The 23,067-nt window shown below is 39.7% G+C and overlaps 1 protein-coding gene across 1 annotated transcript in view; it reads right to left on the bottom strand.

Annotated features, from left to right (window-relative positions):
- The window catches only part of LOC124552591 (corticotropin-releasing factor-binding protein), a 1,062,428-nt gene that overhangs the window by 5,768 nt on the left and 1,033,593 nt on the right, over positions 1–23,067 (bottom strand). Inside the window, exon 8 of the mRNA XM_047126916.1 lies at positions 9,029–9,241. Coding sequence (XP_046982872.1) covers positions 9,099–9,241 — 143 coding nt within the window. The 3' untranslated portion in view covers positions 9,029–9,098. The remainder of the gene's footprint in view (positions 1–9,028; positions 9,242–23,067) is intronic.

Here is a 23,067-nt window from a genome sequence, read left to right as displayed (position 1 = left end):
GAGTGTACGGTCAATTGCTGTTTAGCCTGGTGGCTGGAGTCCCGAAACCTTTTAGCACCTGCCCAATGTGGTTTCCAAACGCATCGTTCTGCAGAGAACAGGCATCCACGGCACACTGTGCTCTTGGGGGTTTCAAGGTTCGCTACCCCTTTTTGTTCATGAACACTACTCTCTCCTTAATGGCAGGAATGGCCTGGGCAGTGAGTGGGATAGATCTGGGAGGAAATGGTAGTGGCAAATAGAACATGCAGTTATATGTGTACTTTTACTATTACATTAAGTGGCCAATCAGTTTAAAGAGTGTGTGGTTTACCAAGTTAATCTGATCATTTATGAGTTGTTTCTTTTCTGTTATGGTTTTTTAGATGTGGTACTTTTCTTGTAAGGTTAGTAGTTTTGTGTTGTTTACCCTTATGATTTCCATGTCTGTGTCGTTGGTTGTAATTTAATGTTGGTGTTGGTGTAAGTGTTCTGCAAAAGTTGAATGATTTGTCCTATGCTTCCATGTTCTTTGTATCTGGTGTCAAATGTCCTGCTGGTTTGACCTGTGTATCTTCCATCACATGTATTGCATTTCAGTTGGTATGATGCAGATCAGTTTTTTCCATTTTTTTGGAAGTATTCCTGAATTGAGTTGTTGGTTTGGTGTGCTATTTTTATGCCTTGTGTTTTTTGAAAATATTGTGATTTTTGTGTGTGTGTATATACACACACCCATTTTTTACTTTCTTTCACACTTTGTGCTGCATCTATTCTTGTATTTTGTGTATGATTTTGACCTTGTGTTGGTGACAGTTGGGTGTTTGTCCTTTTCTGTTTCTTGTTAAGCTTTGTTACTAAGTTATCTTTGTATCCATTGTTTGCAGCTATTTGTATTATAGTAGTAGTTTCTTTTTTGTAATTGTATCTAATGGTACTCTGTTTAGTCTGTGGAGCATGTATTTAAGTGCTGTCTGCTTTTTAGAATTGGGGTGTTGTGATGTTCATGTATAATTGTTGTTGGTTTTTGGTATATGGCAAATTTGTGTTGTTTTGAATCTTTATGGTGATGGCCAAGAAATTTATCTGTTTTTCTTATTCTCTATTACAAAATGTATCTTATCATGAACAGAATTATGTCTGTGTGTAACTGGTCAATTTTATTGTTTGGTTCATCTGTACAAGATATCATCCATATATCTAATCTAGTATAGGATGTTGTACCTACTTGGCACTATTTTGTTAAATATAATCTGTTCTACATGGTTCATAAATATGTTTGCTTTTGTTCCAGACACTGGGGATCCTATTGGAAATCCTTTACTTTGTAAATATAATTCATGATTGAACTGACAATTCTAGTCTGTTGTTAGCTCTAGAAGCCTGATTGTTTCTTTGGTGTATTCATGTGGAAGTGTACTGTGTGTCCTAAGATTTTGTTCTATAATGTTTATTGTTTTAGTTATTGGTATACATATACATCAAATGACTGGAGGATTTCTGTGTCTGCAATTTATATGTCTTCTATGTACTGAATCAATTATGTGGTGTTCCTTATAGTCCTGTCTCCTTGTAATTTGTAGTTTTCTGATAAGATTTTCAACATGTATCTTGCAAGTGGGTAAGTGGGAGCATTTCTATAATTCACAATAGCTCAGACTGGGAGATGTTTTTTGTGTAACTTTGGTTGGCATTGTAGAGAAGGTGCAGCTGGATTTGCTTGTATCAGTTTTCCTTTTGCACTGTTTTCAGTTGTATGTTCATCTTTTAGAGTGTATCTCAGCTTCATTTGGAATCTGTCTGTTGCCTCTGATTTTAATTGTATAATTTTATTTTTGTGATGGACTCTTGTGTCTTACTGATGTATTGATCTTTACCCATGAGAACCACTGTGTGTCCTTTATCTGACTTCGTGATGATGGGGTTGTCTTGCTGTAGTTTCTTTCTAAGTTTTGTCAGTGTTATAGAATCTGTATTGCTTCAGTTTCTTCTGCTTTCTTTCATCTGTGTTACGTTTTTGATTTCATTACATAGAAAATCTCATAGTTGAATCAGAAAGCATTCTCACACAGGAAAACAGAAACAAAGTAAGTGAGGTAAAAATTGGTCTGACTAGATAGCTAGTCAGTAATGAAATCAAAAACATAACACAGATGAAAGAAAGCAATACAGATTCTATAACACTGACAAAACTTAGAAAGAAACTACAGCAAGACAACCCCATCATCACGAAGTCAGATAAAGGACACACAGTGGTTCTCATGGGTAAAGATCAATACATCAGTAAGACACAAGAGTCCATCACAAAAATAAAATTATACAATTAAAATCAGAGGCAACAGACAGATTCCAAATGAAGCTGAGATGCACTCTAAAAGATGTTGAACATACAACTGAAAACAGTGCAAAAGGAAAACTGATACAAGCAAATCCAGCTGCACCTTCTCTACAATGCCAACCAAAGTTACACAAAAAACATCTCCCAGTCTGAGCTATTGTGAATTATAGAAATGCTCCCACTTACCCACTTGCAAGCTACATGTTGAAAATCTTACCAGAAAACTACAAATTACAAGGAGACAGGACTATAAGGAACACCACATAATTGATTCAGTACATAGAAGACATATAAATTGCAGACACAGAAATCCTCCAGTCATTTGATGTATATGTATACCAATAACTCAAACAATAAACATTATAGAACAAAATCTTAGGACACACAGTACACTTCCACATGAATACACCAAAGAAACAATCAGGCTTCTAGAGCTAACAACAGACCAGAATTGTCAGTTCAATCATGAATTATATTTACAAAGTAAAGGATTTCCAATAGGATCCCCAGTGTCTGGAACAAAAGCAAACATATTTATGAACCATGTAGAACAGATTATATTTAACAAAATAGTGCCAAGTAGGTACAACATCCTATACTAGATTAGATATATGGATGATATCTTGCACAGATGAACCAAAAATAAAATTGACCAGTTACACACAGACATAATTCTGTTCATGATAAGATACATTTTGTAATAGAGAATAAGAAAAACAGATAAATTTCTTGGCCATCACCATAAAGATTCAAAACAACACAAATTTGCCATATACCAAAAACCAACAACAATTATACATGAACATCACAACACCCCAATTCTAAAAAGCAGACAGCACTTAAATACATGCTCCACTGACTAAACAGAGTACCATTAGATACAATTACAAAAAAGAAATTACTACTATAATACAAATAGCTACAAACAATGGATACAAAGATAACTTAGTAACCAAGCTTAACAAGAAACAGAAAAGGACAAACACCCAACTGTCACCAACACAAGGTCAAAATCATACACAAAATACAAGAATAGATGCAGCACAAAGTGTGAAAGAAAGTAAAAAAATGGGTGTGTGTATACACACACACACACACACACACACACACACACACACACACACACACACACACACACACAAAAAAATCACAATATTTTCAAAAAACACAAGGCATAAAAATAGCACACCAAACCAACTCAATTCAGGAATACTTCCAAAAAAATGGAAAAAACTGATCTGCATCATACCAACTGAAATGCAATACATGTGATGGAAGATACACAGGTCAAACCAGCAGGACATTTGACACCAGATACAAAGAACATGGAAGCATAGGACAAATCATTCAACTTTTGCAGAACACTTACACCAACACCAACATTAAATTACAACCAACGACACAGACATGGAAATCATAAGGGTAAACAACACAAAACTACTAACCTTACTAGAAAAGTACCACATCTAAAAAAACCATAACAGAAAAGAAACAACTCATAAATGATCAGATTAACTTGGTAAACCACACACTCTTTAAAACCATAACAGAAAAGAAACAACTCATAAATGATCAGATTAACTTGGTAAACCACACACTCTTTAAACTGATTGGCAACTTAATATAACATTAAGTACACACATAAGTGCATGTTCTGTTTACCACTACTCTTTCCTCCCAGATCTGTCCCCATAATCACTGTCCAGGCCATCCTGTCGTTTCCCCCACTCTACCTGTGGAGCAAACAAGAAACTTGAAACCCCCCCCCCCCCCCCTCACATCTCTACCTACAAGACAATTTCACTTACTCAGTATGGAATGTAACAATATAAGAAAAGCTGAGTCGGATAGATACAAAAAGATTCACACAATTATATCTTTTGGGCAGTGAGGCCTTTGTCAGCAGTAGACACCTTGCACACACGTCTGCAGTCCGAGAACTGCAACCACACTGCTAGCAGCAGCACCGGTGCATGATGGGTGTGGCAGACAGTGTAGTGTTGCAGTTAGACGGAGGACAGGAGAGAAGATGTGGAGAGGGAAAGGAGAGAAAGAAAAAGAAATTAAATGAGTGGGTATGGCGGATAAATGATGGCTGTGTAGTGCTGGAATGGGAACAGGGAGGGTCTGGATGATGGGTGACTAACAAAGGTTGAGGTGCGGAGGGTTACAGGAGCATAGGATATATATTGCAGGGCATGTTCCCACTTGTACAATTCAGAAACACTGGTGTTGGTTGGAAGGATCCATATGGCACAGGCTGTGAAGCAGTCATTGAGATGAGGGATATTATGTTCGGCAGTATGTTCAGCAACAGGGTGGTCCACTTGATTTTTGGCCACAGTTTGTTGGTGGCCATTCATGGGGACAGACAGCTTACTGGTTGTCATGCCCATATAGAATGCAGCATGGTGGTTGCAGCTGAGCTTTCAGATCACGACTGGTTTCACAGGTATTCCTGCCTTTGCCAGGATAGGTGGTGATAGTAACCGGACTGAAGGAAAGGGTGGTGGTAGGGGGATGTATGGGACAGGTCTTGCATCTAGGACTATTACAGGGGTATGAGCCATGAAGTAAGGGGTTGGGAGCAGTGGTTATGTAGGGATGGACGAGTAGTATATTGTGTAGGTTCAGTGGACGGCAGAATACCGCTGTGCGAGGGGTAGGAAGGATAGTGGGCAGGACGAGAGGTAATTGAAACCCTGCAACTGAATTACATTCTCCGCCAGGGTTTCGATTACCTGTTGCAATGCCCTGAAATGAGAAATGTCCTTCACTGTGGTATTCCGCCATCCACCAAACCTACATAATATACTCGTCCATCCTTACACAACCCCTGCTCCCAATCCTTTACCTCATTGCTCATACCCGTGTAATAAACCTAGATGCAAGACATGTCCCGTACATCCTCCGGTCACTAACATCACGTATCCCATCAAAGGAAGGGCTACCTGTGAAACCAGTCATGTAATTTACAAGCTAAGTTGCAACCACTGTGCTGCATTCTATGTAGGCATGACAACCAACAACCTGTCTGTCCGCAGGAATGCCCATCGACAAACTGTGGCTAAAAGACAAGTGTACCACCCTGTTGCTGAACATGCTGCCAAACATGATATCCCTCATCTCAATGACTGCTTCACAGCCTGTGCCATATGGATCCTTCCCACCAACACCAGCTTTCCTGAATAGCGCAGGTGGGAACTTTCCCTGCAATACATCCTACGTTCCCGTAACTCTCCGGGCCTCTACCTTTGTTAGTCACTGTCCTCACCCATCCAGCCCCAGCCCCCTCCCCAGCCATCATTTCACTGCCACACCCAGTCTTTTAATTTCTTTTTATTTCTCTCCTTTCTGCTCCTTACCCCTCCCCCTCCGCACCTTCTCTCTTGCCTCCAGCTAAAGTACAACACTTTACTGTCCACCACTTCCATCATACTATCCCTCCCCCTCCCTGTCCCATTCGCCACTCCCATCGTGCACTAGTGCTGCTGCTCGCAGTGTGGTTTCAGTTCTCTGAGACTGCAGGTGTGTGTGTGTGTGTGTGTGTGTGTGTGTGTGTGTGTGTGTGTGTGAGAGAGAGAGAGAGAGAGAGAGAGAGAGAGAGAGAGAGAGTCTTTTGTTGTGCTTATCATGACTCAGCATCTCAGTTATGTGGTGAGTAGCAACTTTATTTCTCATGATACTTTGATGACTGGCACAAAAAAAAAATATTAAACAGCAATAGGTGAGAGATTGCTGTTCTTAATTTTATTTCCAGAAACATTGTTTTGTTTTTTATCTAAAGCATAGCTCCAATTTTATTAAAATATTTATGACCATGTAGAAGAAGACCAATTTCAGCATCAGCAATATTTAACCTCACAAAGCAAGTATAAACTTTGGATAAGGTCCTGTATTATTCACATCTATTACGAATGACACAAAAAAGGAAGTTTCAAACTACGTTAGCATTTTTTTTTTCCAGCTTGAATCTTACCCTTCATTGCAGATTAGGCTTGCAAAACAAATGTGTATGTTGTGAGAAAGTTTTGCAGTGATGATTCTGTGTATAGGGACACATCAAAATGAGAACCATTGATAAGTTTCTGCAGAATGGAGATTTCTAATGCTTTGTGCCAGATAATGTTCCCACAATGTTCTCAGCTTTGCGCGGGAATTTTTAGGAGTGAAGTTTGTTGAGCAGGGGCTGCAGATGTCGGCTCTGTATTAGTTGTCTACGTTTCTCCCAACTGAGCATTCCTTTGCAATGTGACACGAGTACATAACAAAGTATTTCATCCATTTGCCAGTTAGCCTCAGTGCCTGGAGACAACAGTGGCCATTTCACCTTCGTGTAGAATTATGCTCATGTATTGTGACACTTGGGAAATACTAAAACCTTTTGTCAGAATCGACACAGGTTCTGAAAGCAGCCAATAGGGAGTAAAGCACACGCAATGACTCGAAGCAGAATGATCGTATAAAATTAATTATTGGAAATGTAGCCCAGCAACAAAGGAAGTAGCTTAAAAAGAATCCTCATACGACCAACACTATGATATCGCTCATCAATATGGGATCTGTACCAGAGAGGACCAACAGACAAAATTGAGAAGATCCAAAGAAGAGCAGCACTTGTAAATACAGGTTCATTTAGTAAATGTGAAACCAGCACAAAGGTGTTCAAGCACCTGCAGTGGCAGACACTGTAAAGAGTTCGTAACATTACGGTCTGCTATTGAAAGTTCTGAGACCATACATTCCTAGAAGAGTCAATCAAGATGTTGCTTCCTCCTGCATATACCTTGTGAAAAGAACATGAAGATTAATTTAGAGAGATTTAAGCCCACACCTCCCGCAATACCGTGCGCAACTGGAACAGTAAAAGACTCCGGTAAACTACGTACCCTCCACAACACACTGTGGTAGGGCTTGCGGAGTATACATGTACATATAGATTCTGGTGCTTAATTTTTCACAAAACTAATGTTACGTCTTTTTTTAAAAACTAATTTCTCGTTTGTGATGGCTAGCATCTGCTTTGGCAAATTCTGCAGACAAATCCTAAAGACAAAAGTTTTCCTTTGCTAGCCTTGCAGTGCAACTCTGTACACAAGGCTGAAGAAACTGCTGCCTAACAAGACATTTATCCACGTTGTCAGTTGATTATTAAGTATGGGAATTTGTTTTCTTCTCTGAGTTAGGTACTCTAGTATCACTCCCCCCCCCCTCTTTCTCTTTTCTTCTTCCTCCTCCTCCTCCTCCTCCCCCCCCCCCCCCCCCCCCCATAATTTTCACACTGTTGACTCACAGTTTAATGTTTAATGTTTTGCCTGCATAACCTGTCAGCTTTTCTGTCTGCACTATCACTCCTTTCTCATTATAATTAGTAAATTTATTTAAATTTGTAGCAGCTGCTTGGAAAGTCATTTTCTACAATCTCTCTCCACACCTACATTATAACATAATAACACTACTTTGGTCTAGGAAATGGCTGTACCTATTAACATGATGAAGTAAGTTCATACTCTGGCCTGATCCACAGTTCACTTTCTTAAATGTGAAATGAGAGGGAATGCAGTTCTTAATCAATGAACAGTCCAATACCAACACAAAATGTGTTGGCCGACACCCATGTGTGAGAGATTAAAAACATTGTTTTTCTAGACGAAAGGATGATTCTGCAGCTCAGGGTATTAATTTGGTAGGTTTTCCATGAATGTCGATACAAATGAAAGGCTAATTTTTTGTTCTTAAATCCAAAACATCTTCTGTGCCACACATGGTCAGTAATAAAAAGTGGGCCTTTTTTTTTAACAAATCTACGGTAAGCTGTATATAGATAAAAATTCTTCGATAAATAATGTACAAATATGGCAACTGTTAAAGCCCAATATATGCAGGAGTACATATAACAAACCAAATAATTGTCATGAGAATATGAATTTCACATAAGATTGTAATATTACAGATTATAAATGGAAGTAGTGACTAATTTATTATATGAAAGACTGTACGAACACTCCAGTCTTATGAAATTAATTGTGACAGATTTTATAGTTAGGAACTGGAATTCAATTGTTATAAACTTGTATAATAATACGCTATGGAGACCCCTCTGCCACCCTATGTCTAACTGTTTTGAGCTGTTTTCTGTAGATGATTATCTGATGTTTTTGTCTTGAGTGTTTTTAATAAAATGGTATTTACCAGATGTATAAAATTATTTACTGTTAAAATCTGGACCATCAAATCCTGTTATTAAGACTGGAACTAGGATTACAACGAAACTTCCATTCATCAATGTTAAGCAATGGAAAGTCCTGGTCAGAATATCAACAGTATTATGAAAAGGACAGATTGCTACTCACCATAAAGATGGCACATTGAGTTGGAGACAGGCACGACAAAACACAAGCTTTCAGCCAAAGCCTTCATCAGAAAAGAAAAACCACACACAGATTCACAGAAGCAATACGTCACACACACGACCATTATCTCCTGTCACTCAGGCAGGGGCACCTGGAAACATGTCATATGCCTGAAGAAGGCTTTACTCAAAAGCTTATAAGCAACTTCTACCTGTCTGCAACTTAATGTCATCTTTACAGAGGATAACCTGCACCTGCTCAACCACCAATATGAAATTACTAATTTTAGCAGGGAAGTGACATTTAAAGGTAATACAGCATCAGAGACAATGTTGCTGAATAAGATAGACCAGCTTACCAGCAGTCGTGCAGCTGCGGAGGCTGGAGTTGCGGGGTCGTGCAGGGGTTGCAAAAGGGGCGGTCGCTCTCTACAGGCCGCACACCAGTGTGGCAGCTGGGATATCGTCCTCTGCCGCCTGGCGCACCGACACTGTCACTGCATTGTCAAAGTCACCACTCGACACGAGGCGCACTGCTGTCACGCCACAAAAGATTGTCTCCTCAGTGCTTCCTGTGCAGACATAAATTACAGTGTGCAATGCTGGTGGCCAGGGTTGCGTAGAAAGGTGTAGTTGTAAGTCCATCAATAAATGATACATAGAACACACACATTTTGATGTTATAAACTTAATGAACCATGGACCTTGTCATTGATGGGGAGGCTTGTGTGCCTCAACAATACAGATGACCGTACTGTAGGTGCAACCACAACGGAGGGGTATCTGTTGAGAGGCGAGACAAACGTGTGGTTCCTGAAGAGGGGCAGCAGCCTTTACAGTAGTTGCAGGGGCAACAGTCTGGATGATTGACTGATCTGGCCTTTTAACACTAACCAAAATGGCCTTGCTGTGCTGCTACTGCGAACGGCTGAAAGCAAGGGGAAACTACGGCCGTAATTTTTCCCGAGGGCATGCAGCTTTACTGTATGGATAAATGATGATGGCGTCCTCTTGGGTAAAATATTCCAGAGGTAAAATAGTCCCCCATTCGGATCTCCGGGCAGCGACTACTCAGGAGGACGTCGTTATCAGGAGAAAGAAAACTGGCGTTCTACGGATCGGAGTGTGGAATGTCAGATCCCTTAATCAGGCAGGTAGGCTGTTGTTGTTTTCAGTCCTGAGACTGGTTTGATGCAGCTCTCGATGCTAATCTATCCTGTGCAAGCTCCTTCATCTCCCAGTACGTACTGCAACCTACATCCGTCTGAATCTGCTTAGTGTATTCATCTCTTGGTCTCTCTCTACGATTTTTACCCTCCACGCCGCCCTCCAATACTAAATTGGTGATCTCTTGATGCCTCAGAACATGTCCTACCAACCGCTCCCTTCTTCTGGTCAAGTTGTGCCACAAACTTCTGTTCTCCCCAATCCTATTCAGTACCACCTCATTAGTTATGTGATCTACCCATCTAATCTTCAGCATTCTTCTGTAGCACCACATTTCGAATGCTTCTATTCTCTTTTTGTCCGAATTATTTATCGTCCACGTTTCACTTCCATACATGGCTACACTCCATACAAATACTTTCAGAAACGACTTCCTGATATTTAAATCTATACTCGATGTTAACAAATTTCTCTTGTTCAGAAACACTTTCCTTGCCATTGCCAGTCTACACTTTATATCCTCTCTACTTCGACCATCATCAGTTATTTTGCTCCCCAAATAGCAAAACTCCTTTACTACTTTAAGTGTCACATTTCCTAATCTAATTCCCTCAGCATCACCCAACTTAATTCGACTACATTCCATTATCCTCGTTTTGCTTTTGTTGATGTTCATATTATATCCTCCTTTCAAGACACTATCCATTCCGTTCAACTGATGTTCCAAGTCCTTTGCTGTCTCTGGCAGAATTACAATGTCATCGGCGAATGTCAAAGCTTTTATTTCTTCTCCATGGATTTTAATACCCACTCCGAATTTTTCTTTTGTTTCCTTCACTGCTTGCCCAATATATAGATTGAATAACATCGGGGAGAGGCTACAACCCTGTCTCACCCCCTTCCCAACCACTGCTTCCCTTTCATGCCCCTCGACTCTTATAACTGCTATCTGCTTTCTGTACAAATATTAAATAGCCTTTCGCTCCCTGTATTTTACCCCTGCCACCTTCAGAATTTGGAAGAGAGTATTTCAATCAACATTGTCAAAAGCTTTTTCTGAGTCTATGAATGCTAGAAACGTAGATTTGCCTTTCCTTAATCTTTCTTCTAAGATAAGTCGTAGGGTCAATATTGCCTCACGCGTTCCAACATTTCTGCAGAGTCTAAACTGATCTTCTCCGAGGTCGGCTTCTACCAGTTTTTCCATTCGTCTGTAAAGAAATCGTGTCAGTATTTTGCAGCTGTGACTTATTAAACCGATAGTTAGGTAATTTTCACATCTGTCAACACCTGCTTTCTTTGGGATTGGAATTATTATATTCTTCTTGAAGTCTGAGGTTATGTCGCCTGTCCCATACACCTTGCTCACCAGATGGTAGAGTTTTGTCAGGAATGGCTCTCACAAGTAATGGAATGTTGTCTACTCCCGGGGCCTTGTTTCGACTCTGGTCTTTCGGTGCTCTGTCAAACTATTCACGCAGAATCATATCTCCCATTTCATCTTCATCTACATCCTCTTCCATTTCCATAACATTGTCCTCAAGTATATCGCCCTTCCACCTTTCTGCTTTACCTTCTTTGCTTAGAACTGGGTTTCCATCTGAGCTTTTGATATTCATGCAAGTTGTTCTCTTTCCTCCAAAGGTCTCTTCAATTTTCCTGTAGGCAGTCTACCTTACCTCCTAGTGGGATAAGCCTTTACTTCCTTACATTTGTCGTCTATCCATCCCTGCTTAGCCATTTTGCATTTCCTGTCGATCTCGTTTTTGAGACGTTTGTATTCCTTTCTGTCTGCTTCATTTATCGCATTTTTATATTTTCTCCTTTCATCAATTAAATTCAGTGTCTCTTCTGTTAGCCAAGGATTTCTACTAGCCCTCGTCTTTTTACCCACTTGATCCTGTGCTGCCTTCACTATTTCCATTCCTCAAAGCTACCCATTCTTCTTCTACTGTATTTCTCTCCCCCATTCCTGTCAATTGCTCCCTTAAGCTCTCCCTGAAACTCTGTACAACCTTTGGTTTAGTCAGTTTATCGAGGTCCCATCTCCTTAAATTCCCACCTTTTTGCAGTTTCTACAGTTTTAATCTACAGTTCATAACCAATAGATTGTAGTCAGAGTCCACATCTGCCGCTGCAAATGTCTTACAATTTAAAATCTGGTTCCCAAATCTCTGTCTTACCATTATATAATCTATCTGAAACCTTCTAGTACATCCAGGGTTCTTCCATGTATACAGCCTTCTTTCATGATTCTTGAACCAAGTGTTAGCTGTGATTAAGTTATGCTCTGTGCAAAATAATAGCAGGCAGCTTCGTCTTTCATTTCTTAGCCCCAATCCATATTCACCTACTACGTTTCCTTCTCTCCCTTTTCCTACTATCGAATTCCAGTCACCCATGACTATCAAATATTTGTCTCCCTTCACTACCTGAATAATTTCTTTTATCTCATCGTACATTTCATCAATTTCTTCATCATCTGCAGAGCTAGTTGGCATATAAACTTGTAATACTGTAGTAGGCGTGGGCTTCGTGTCTATCTTGGCCACAATAATGCGTTCACTATCCTGTTTGTAGTAGCTTACCCGCATTCCTATTTTTTTATTCATTATTAAACCTACTCCTGCATTACCCCTATTTTATTTTGTATTTATAACCCTGTATTCACCTGACCAAAAGTCTTTTTCCTCCTGCCATTGAACTTCACTAATTCCCACTATATCTAACTTTAACCTATCAATTTCCCTTTTTAAATTTTCTATGAGGTTCGCCGATGACATTGTAATTCTGTCAGAGACAGCAAAGGACTTGGAAGAGCAGTTGAATGGAATGGGCAGTGTCTTGAAAAGAGGATATAAGATGAACATCAACAAAAGCAAAACGAGGATAATGGAATGTAGTCGAATTAAGTCGGGTGATGCTGCGGGAATCAGATTAGGAAATGATACACTTAAAGTAGTAAATGAGTTTTGCTATTTGGGGAGCAAAATAACTGATGATGGTCGAAGTAGAGAGGATATAAAGTGTAGACTGGCAATGGCAAGGAAAGTGTTTCTGAACAAGAGAAATTTGTTAACATCGAGTATTGGTTTAAGTGTCAGGAAGTCGTTTCTGAAAGTATTTGTATGGAGTGTAGCCATGTATGGAAGTTAAACATGGACGATAAATAGTTTAGGCAAGAAGAGAATAGAAGCTTTCGAAATGTGGTGCTACAGAAGAATACTGAAGATTAGGTGGGTAGATCACATAACTAATGAATAGGTATTGAACAGAATTGGGCAGAAGACGAGTTTGTGGCACAACTTGACCAGAAGAAGGGATCGGTTGGTAGGACATCATCTGAGGCATCAAGCGATCACAAATTTAGTACTGGAGGGCAGCGTGGATGGTAAAAGTTGTAGAGGGAGACCAAGAGATGAATACAGATTCAGAAGGATGTAGGCTGCAGTAGGTACCACAAAAACAAAAACATGGACGATAATCACAGGTTAACTGTGAACTACAATCATGGAAAATCTTTATCGGAAATTTTAGGCATAGATTGTAACCTTCAAAAATAATTTGTTCAAGCGACAAGGCCTATGTATTTTATGATTAAAGTTACTGTACTGGATCTTTTTGGGTTGTGGTAGATGGACATCAGCTGTCTACATGTTCTTATTTCGCTTACCGGTGTTTTTATTCCAGTAGGCTGGTGATTGTTACATGAAGTGGTTTTGCAAATGTGGTGCATGTGTGTGTCTTTCCACTTTACAGTGCTTTAGGTGTTCAGAGTATCTTACACCAGATTTTGTTTTGTCTTTCACACGCATGCTGACTGAAATTCATTGAAGGTTAATTGACGTGTCTGCACTACTTTCGAGTAGGCTCCTACTTGTAGAGGTTAACTCGAGGTCTATTAAAAACTCCAGTACTCACAGTAAAGATGCAATTCTGCTTCAAGTAAAACTAAAAGTGACACTGATATTTGGCATCTGGCATTTACATCTTTCCAATAATTGGGCCTCTAGCACATTCTGAAAATACAGTTTCAAAGTTTGTGTGTAATACGTTGGATACTATTTATGATGCCCTGAATACTAATTCAAAAGTTAACATTTTCACTCTTGCATCCCAAATTTTTAATTTATTCTGTACCGAATTTTAGAGCAATGCTTGGTGCAAGTGCACTAAAACACACTGTAATATAGCTGATTTTCTTTATTTAACGCTACACTCAATCTGAAATAATACTGCCACCAAAAATTTTGTTTCATTCTTTCCCAAATTGATTGGTGAAGTGTTCAAAGATCAGCAAAGTTTCCAGTACTAGAATCTTATCATATGATATACCTTCTGCCAGCATTGCTTTAATATTCACTGTTTTTGAAATAAAATGAGCTGCTGTGAAACTAAAAATCTAGCTTTCATGAATTACATAATTCTTACTCAAGTGAGTAAGCAAGTATTATTTACTTAATGAAAAGTAGATTTGAGGTTTCACAGCACCTCTCTTTGTTCTAAAAATGGTATATATTAAGGAGACATTATACGTGAAATTTGTTGAAATTTGACATTTTCTGTTTTCTACTCCATAATGTACTTTGGACTTTCCTGAACATTGAAATCACACAATTGTGAGACCTTCAAATAATATTTTGAATGTTGACATATGACTGTCAAATTTCGTGACTACGCATATACTGCCAGTGTTGAGCAGTCATATCTAGGGAACTACACAGTCTGGAAGGTTGTGAATTGCTTTGTTTTGTGTCTACTGCTACGTCTCAGAAGTTGGTATTACGAATAAACAAATCAGTCCTTTGTTTCTGATACTAGTTTTCGTTGAAAGTAGTGTGATTATCGGCTACTTTTGTAGTAAGCTAACTTATATTTCTTTATATATGTAAACAAAATGACTAAGTGTAGGTCGTTAGTGATAACTGTGTGGAGCGCTTTCTTTCATCGAATACCAACTGATGAAAAGCCATGTCATGCTTTGTGTGCACCTCTACCAAACACTTGGTGTAAATACAGGCAAGCTGAATTTTCTGGAACCCTGCATGAATTTACGCATGAGCATTCTCTTCCTTTGGCAGTAATGGAGGCAATCAAACCTATTTACAGAGATTTGGTGAATCCTGAGTTACTAAAGAAGTGTTTACATGGGAAGACCCAGAACGTGAATGAGTCAGCCGGCCGCTGTGGCCGAGCGGTTCTAGGCACTTCAGTCTGGAATCGAGATGCTGCTACGGTCGCAGGTTCGAATCTTGCCTCGGGCATGGATGTGTGTGATGTCCTTAGGTTGGTTAGGTTAAAATAGTTCTAAGTCTAGGGGCTGATAACCTCAGATGTTAAGTCCCATAGTGCTTAGAGCCATTTGAACCATTTTTTGTGAATGAGTCCTTCATGACTCTAAAGCTAGCAGTGTCTGATGCTGTAATATCTTTTAATGGTGGAAACTATGAAAGACGTAAGGTTCTGGAGAAGTTAGGCGTATGGTTTGGACAGAACACAGCTAAAGGACTGCGGGAACTGGATGAGCTTTGCGTACGTAAAGCAGAGTTAGCTGCTCAGCAACAAAAGAAGCAAGAAAGAAAAGGAGGAGGCAAGCACTGGGCTGAAGAAGACTCAGGGTGCAGGGTGGACCACAAGGCTCTGTGTTTGGACCTTTACTTTTTATATTTAAATGACTTGCCCAGCACCATGTTATGTAAATCCACACTCTATGCTGATGATACAACTTTTGTTACAGCACGGAAAGATTTAGGAAAATTAAACGAGGAAAGTGAGGCTCATCTCAGAGCAGCCGAGTGGTTCCAACTCAATGACTTGCATATAAATCATGATGAAACTGTAAATATTCTCTTTAGCTTGTGTGTTAAGAGTGATAAGATTGTGTGTCAGCTAAACTGCTTGGGATCCATCTTGACTCAAAATTAACGTGGAAGAGTCATACCGATTATATTTGTTCTAAGTTAGCATGTGTGACATATGTGTTAGGTAAACTAAGGTCATGTGTTAGTGGTAAGTTATTACTCAATGCATACTATGCCTTTTTCCACACCCATTTAATATATGCCACTTTGTTGTGGGGAAACTCACCTGGAGCAAAACAAGTTTTCACTTGGCAAAAGAAGGCAGTCAGATGCAGCCATGGAGTCAGAAGTAACGAGTCTTGTAGACCATATTTCAAAAATCTAAAAATACTAACAGCTGCAGCCCTCTTTATACTAAGTTGTCTGATACACACAAAAGAAAACCAACACAGTCACAAACTACGACAATCTATCCATCACCATGACACACACCGAGCGTGGTGGGGCAGTGGTTAGACACTGGACTCGCATTCGGGAGGACGACGGTTCAATCCCGCGTCCGGCCATCCTGATTTAGGTTTTCCGTGATTTCCCTAAATCACTCCAGGCAAATGCCGGGATGGTTCCTCTGAAAGGGCACGGCCAACTTCCTTCCCCATCCTTCCCTAATCCGATGAGACCGATGACCACACTGTCTGGTCTCCTTCCCCAAAACCAACCAACCAACCAACCATGACACACATATAAAACAGCAAATTGACATCCCAGTTGCCAGACAAAAGAAAACTCAAGATAGTTGCAGGTACATGGGAGTAAAACTATTTAACATGTTGCCAATAGAGGCACATAATGTGTCACTGAATGAGTTTAAAAGTGTCACAAAGAAATGGCTTAGAGAAAAAGCTTTCTATACAATAGAAGAGATTATAATGTGTACTAAAGATGATCTTAAGTACCGGTACTAATATAGTTTCACTTGGATTAAGCTTATACATGTAAATATAATGCAAATACCTTGTGCAGCATCAAGGACAAATTTTTGTATCTTATTAGACAATAATGATCTACAATATATTACACCATTTCTGTTAGTTATGTAAACTGTATATGTACACAAATGACATCAATTGCATTTTAATGCCCAAAGATGGATAATAAAACAAATAAAAAATAATAAAAAAAACAGACTATGGGCCAGGGCAATTCTAGTGCATAGAAGACGCAGAAATCTAAGTCTGTATATGAATTTGTAATAAAAAAGTTTTAAACCTCAATATCTATGAACTACATTTTTTACAATAAATGACCCGTTTCTAAAAAAGTACTGATGGTAGAGAGATGAGAGATTCAGCACATATGTAACTAGAATAATTAAAATACCCTGAGTTGTTTTGTTTCTATGTTTATTTATTTACAAAATTCTGTCAAAAAATTGAGTGACAAAAAGATAACACGCCCAACAATACAATTTTAGTAATAATTGTAGTTCAGTGTATCTGGAAAGGTGCATTCACTAATTATGGGAACTGTGAGTTGGTGTTTTAAAAAGTTTCCAAGATAATTGGCCACAAAATTCGATAATTTAACATTGGCGGCATTGGACATACAATGTCCTCTAAGTGCAATCCTGGCAGTAGATATAGTGAGATAATCAGATTATAGTACTGGAAACTTTGCTGCTATTTGAACACTTGGCCAATGGATTTGAAAAAGAACATAACAAAATCTGCTGGCAGTACTACTTCAGTGTCTTTTAGGGCATTTGCATGAAGCATAGCTCCAAAATTCGAGGTAGAATAAATTACAAACTTCGTTGTATTTGTGGTGCAAGAGTGAAAATATTTGCTTTTAAATTAGTATTCAGGGCATCGTAAATAACATCCAACGTATTACACAAAAACTTTGAAATGTATTTTCAGAATGCGGTATAGGCCTAATCATTGGAAAGACGTAATTGCCAGCTGTCAAATATCAATGTGTGACTTCTAGTTTTACTTGAGCCAGAATTACATCTTTAATGACAGTATCGGATGTTTTAATACAGCTCAAGTCACACCTCAAGGCAAGCACTAGAACTCAATTTACTTGAAGTTGTGCAGAAGTACCTCAGTTAACCTTGAGTGACTGTAATTCAGCGTACATGTGAAGACAAACACAAAGCCCAGACTAAGATACTCTGAGAACATAAAACACTGTGAAGTGGAAAAACGTATGTGAACTACATCATGGAATGGAACTACCAGACTACTGGTATAAAAAACGTTAGTAAGCAGGAACAGTAATTTGTAGACAGCTAACGCCCATCTACCACAAGATCCACTACCGTGACTTTAATCGTAAGATACATCATCCTTGTCACCTGAACAAATTATTTTTCGAGGTTATAATCTGCACCTAAAATTTACAATAAATATTTGACCTGCTTGTGGTTTCCAATAAACCTGGAATTTCAGTCTATAGAGTCTGAACTATATCCCGATTACGATATCTTCCATCCTCAGGATGCCACAAACTACTCCTGTGACTAAGCTCATCAATTTCTCACAGTCCACGTTTCGTTTCTTGTTGGCCATCATGACAGATATATACACAAACCCGTTTTTAATTTCACCGACTGTCGTCCGAAATCTGTACGTTCGGGTGATGAGATCGCTACATTGTGACTTTGCACGTAGTGGCGTACTGATTTGAAAAGAACGGCCTTCTTCGGACGATGTCGGTCGTCGGCGGAATCCACCGATATCGGTGACACTTTGACCGCAGGGTAAATACAGAGAGAGTGGCCATAGGTGAAGTTGTCCGTGATTGGCTGATTAGCTTTGGCGCCATTTTTCTGCCAAACGTCTCTCGCGCATCCTATGTTCGCCTGCTTTTGAGTTGAATTGAAGTTCAGAGGACTTTTGGAAACGATTAAAAGGTATTTGAATTATTGAGAGACTTGTTATGCGTTGTGCATGCATGTTCGATTTAATTGTACATCGTTTATAAAGCTCTTATTTCTTTAACAGTTCGTGCATACTGGTAGCATCACAAGCTTTCTGACAGTCCTTGCTGGAAACGGAAACTTCCTGTAATTGTTGTGCCTTGCTCATTCGACTTTATAGCGTCAAACTTTATTTTGTTCCGAATCAGAACACTAGGCATTATTTTGGTTTCAATATTATTGCCTGACTGTTGACGCAGGCAAGTTGTAAGCACGTTTTCCGCAGTTGTCGTGGTTGCTGAAACATTATTCGTAGCAAATAATTGTAGGTACTCTTGAAGACAGTTTTTAATAGGCCTGCTTACTGTGGGGTAGAAGGGATACGGTAGTTTTCTTGTTATATTTGTTCGTTATTACAGTAGCCTACATTTAACTATACCTGATTTTTGTAATCTTTTTCGTTTGTTATCTACAAGAGATATTCAGTATACAGGGTGAGTCACCTAACATTACCGCTGGATATATTTCGTAAACCACATCAAATACTGACGAACAGATTCCACAGACCGAACGTGAGGAGAGGGGCTAGTGTAATTGGTTAATACAAACCACAAAAAAATGCACGGAAGTATGTTTTTTAACACAAACCTACGTTTTTTTAAATGGAACCCCGTTAGTTTTGTTAGCACATCTGAACATATAAACAAATACGTAATCAGTGCCGTTTGTTGCATTGTAAAATGTTAATTACATCCGGAGATATTGTAACCTAAAGTTGATGTTTGAGTACCACTCCTCCGCTGTTCGATCGTGTGTATCGGAGAGCACCGAATTACGTAGGGATCCAAAGGGAACGGTGATGGACCTTAGGTACAGAAGACACTGGAACAGCACATTACGTCCACATGCTAACACCTTTTTATTGGTCTTTTTCACTGACGCACATGTACATTACCATGAGGGTTGAGGTACACGTACACACGTGGTTTCCGTTTTCAATTACGGAGTGGTATAGAGTGTGTCTTGACATGTCAGGCCAATAGATGTTCAATGTCGTGGCCATCATTTGCTGCACACAATCTCTGGCGTAATGAATGTCGTACACGCCGCAGTACATCTGGTGTAATGTCGCCGCAGGCTGCCACAATACGTTGTTTAATATCCTCTGGGGTTGTAGGCACATCACGGTACACATTCTCCTTTGACGTACCCCACAGAAAGAAGTCCAGAGGTGTAAGATCAGGAGAACGGGCTGGCCAATTTATGCGTCCTCCACGTCCTATGAAACACCCGTCGAACATCCTGTCAAGGGTCAGCCTAGTGTTAATTGCGGAATGTGCAGGTGCACCATCATGCTGATACCACATACGTCGACGCGTTTCCAGTGGGGCATTTTCGAGCAACGTTGGCAGATCATTCTGAAGAAACGCGACGTATGTTGCAGCTGTTTGGGCCCCTGCAATGAAGGGAGGACTAATGAGGTGGTCGCCAATGATTCCGCACCATACATATACAGTACTTGGTCGCTGTCGCTCTACCTGTCTGAGCCAGCGAGGATTGTCCACGGACCAGTAATGCATGTTCCGTAGATTCACTGCCCCGTGGTTTGTGAAACCCGCTTCATAGGTAAACAGGTAGAACTGCAACGCATTCTCTGTTAATGCCTATTGATAGAACTGCACTCGATGATTAAAGTCATCACCATGTAATTGCTGATGTAGCGACACATGAAACGGGTGAAAGCGGTGACGATGCAGTATGCGCATGACACTACTTTAACTCAGTCCACCGGCTCTCGCAATGTCCCGTGTACTCATGTGTGGGTTCATGGCAACAGCAGCTAACACACCAACTGCACCCGCTTCTCCTGTGACGGGCCTGTTACGGACCCGTTTGCGTGCTACGACCGTACCTGTTGCATACAGTTGACGGTAGATGTTTTGCAATGTGCGGCACGTTGGATGCTCTCTGTCCGGGTACCGTTCTGCATACACCCTGCAGGCTTCAGCTGCATTTCGCCGACACTCGCCATAGATGAGTATCATCTCCGCCTTTTCAGAGTTCGAATACACCATGGTCACAGTTCCTACAACACTACACTATCACAGACGTCTGGTAACACGGTGTACTACAGTTGGTCTGCGTGCGGAGACGAATGCAGAATAACAATAGCAGCAAGCGCTACATGCGGACACTGCGACAGCTAGACCAAACCACAACAGTACACTACAGCCACACTCGTAAACACGGTCGTCATCGTAAATATGTCCCTGCAGATGCTGCTCGCCGACCGTGGCCCGTGTTTGTTACAACACGCAACTGAACATCGGAGGTTTCAAGCGTCAACTTTAGGTTACAATATCTCCGGATGTAATTAACATTTTACAGTGGAACAAACGGCACGGATTAAGTATTTGTTTATATGTTCAGATGTGCTAACAAAACTAACGTGGGTCCATTTAAAAAAAACGTAGGTTTGTGTTAAAAAACATACTTCCGTGCATTTTTGTATGGTTTGTATTAAACAATTACACTAGCCCCTCTCCACACGTTCGGTCTGTGGAATCGGTTGGTCAGTATTTGATGTGGTTTACGAAATATATCCATAGGTAACGTTAGGTGACTCACCCTACATATATATATATATATATATATATATATATATATATATATATATATAACCTTTCAGACCCGACATGCACAATTGTGTGGGTGCGGTTTATTTGCGTTGAGCATCATATTATTCCGCTATGCAGTTGAGCCCCAAGTCACGCGATGTACAGGAATTGCTGTTTCGTATACAACACGATTTATATCGATATATCGTTACAGACGCGAGATATTGTGTCTTAATCTTTGGTAATTTTCAAGATGACGGGTCGGAAGCATGTCGGTCGAGGTAAACGTTTATTGTGCTTTATTTATTGCGTTTTGACATTTGGAAAAATGTGTTTGAGATTCCGAAAGGTGTACAAAAGTAAATAAAAATATGCCCGCCACAATTATTTGAATACTTTCATAGCTACAATGACTGTAACATCCACACGCACAATTGTGCGTGTTGGGACTATTTTACCGGCATATAGTCGTTTTCGGTCGATGTTTGTGGTTACGATTCGGAACAGATTACGGAATAGATAAGTCATTTTACTATTGTATTTACGCATTATTTTCACAGTTCGTTTGTTTGTTTCGTTTTAGGGCTTACTGACGAGGAAATTCTAGCCGTATTAGATGACTATGAAGTGGAAGTCTGCAGTAGTGATGACGAATTGTTAGATACAACTTGGACTCTTCCAACGATCAAACCTAGACTTGGAGAAAGCTCTGAATCTTCTGACGAGGAGGAAAATTGTAACAATGCTTCTGCAACAATACTACCAGTTGCTCCAGAAGTTCAGGACAATTTTCCCAGTCAACACAGTAGAAAGAATTCTAAAAAACCAGTGGATACACATCATCGTTTGTCCACTTGGAGAAAAAGACCATTCACCTCCAAAATTTTTGCGCACTCAGAGAGTGAGGTAGAAAAGGAAATTAAAACTCCAATGAGCTATTTCAGCGAGTACTACCCAGAAGATTTTTTTCAGTTAGCATCTGACTGCATTAACAGTTACTACTATTCGAAGAAAGGGAAGTTGCTTCATACAAATCCTCAAGAGATAAAAAAGCTGTATGGCATGCATGTACTTATGGGATGCATTAGATATCCTCGTACACGTATGTACTGGCAGAAGTCATTGCGTATGCCAACTATTGCAGATTGTATGCCTAGAGACAGGTTCTTCACTCTCAGAACTGCACTGCATGTTGTGGACACTAACTACATTCCACGTGAATCAGAAACTAATAGATTGCTGAAGCGTCTTAACAAATCTCTGTTTGCAATGCGAATTTTGTCAGACATAGGGGATATAAAAACGAAAAAGCTGGCATACTATGCTTACTTTCATTCCATAATGTCATATGGGATTATTTTCTGGGGTAATTCATCAAGCCAAGCTAAAGTTTTCCGGGCACAAAAACGTGCAGTAAGAATTATATGTGGTGTGAACTCAAGAACATCCTGCAGAAGCCTGTTTAGGGAACTAGGGATACTAACTACAGCTTCCCAATATATTTATTCCTTAATGAAATTTGTCATTAAAAATATATCACTTTTTCAAACCAACAGCTCAATTCATGGAATCAATACTAGAAATAAGAATAATCTTCACAAGGATTTAAAGTCACTTAGTCTTGTACAAAAAGGTGTGCATTATTCAGGAACACACATTTTCAATAACTTGCCAGCAGCCATAAAAAGCTTAACAACCAATGAAATTCAGTTTAAGAGAAGCCTAAAGGATTTATTGGTGGCCAACTCCTTCTACTCCATTGATGAATTTCTGAGGAAAACCAACTGATTTGTATATAAGTACAACATAACTTCTGCACAATTTCAGTGCAGTAATGTGTTCACTGAAAATTTGTGTGTGTGTGTGTGTGTGTGTGTGTGTGTGTGTGT

This window comes from Schistocerca americana, chromosome 10 (genome assembly GCF_021461395.2).
Source record: "Schistocerca americana isolate TAMUIC-IGC-003095 chromosome 10, iqSchAmer2.1, whole genome shotgun sequence".
Lineage (NCBI taxonomy): Eukaryota > Metazoa > Arthropoda > Insecta > Orthoptera > Acrididae > Schistocerca > Schistocerca americana.
This window is presented reverse-complemented; position numbering and strand designations above follow the sequence as displayed.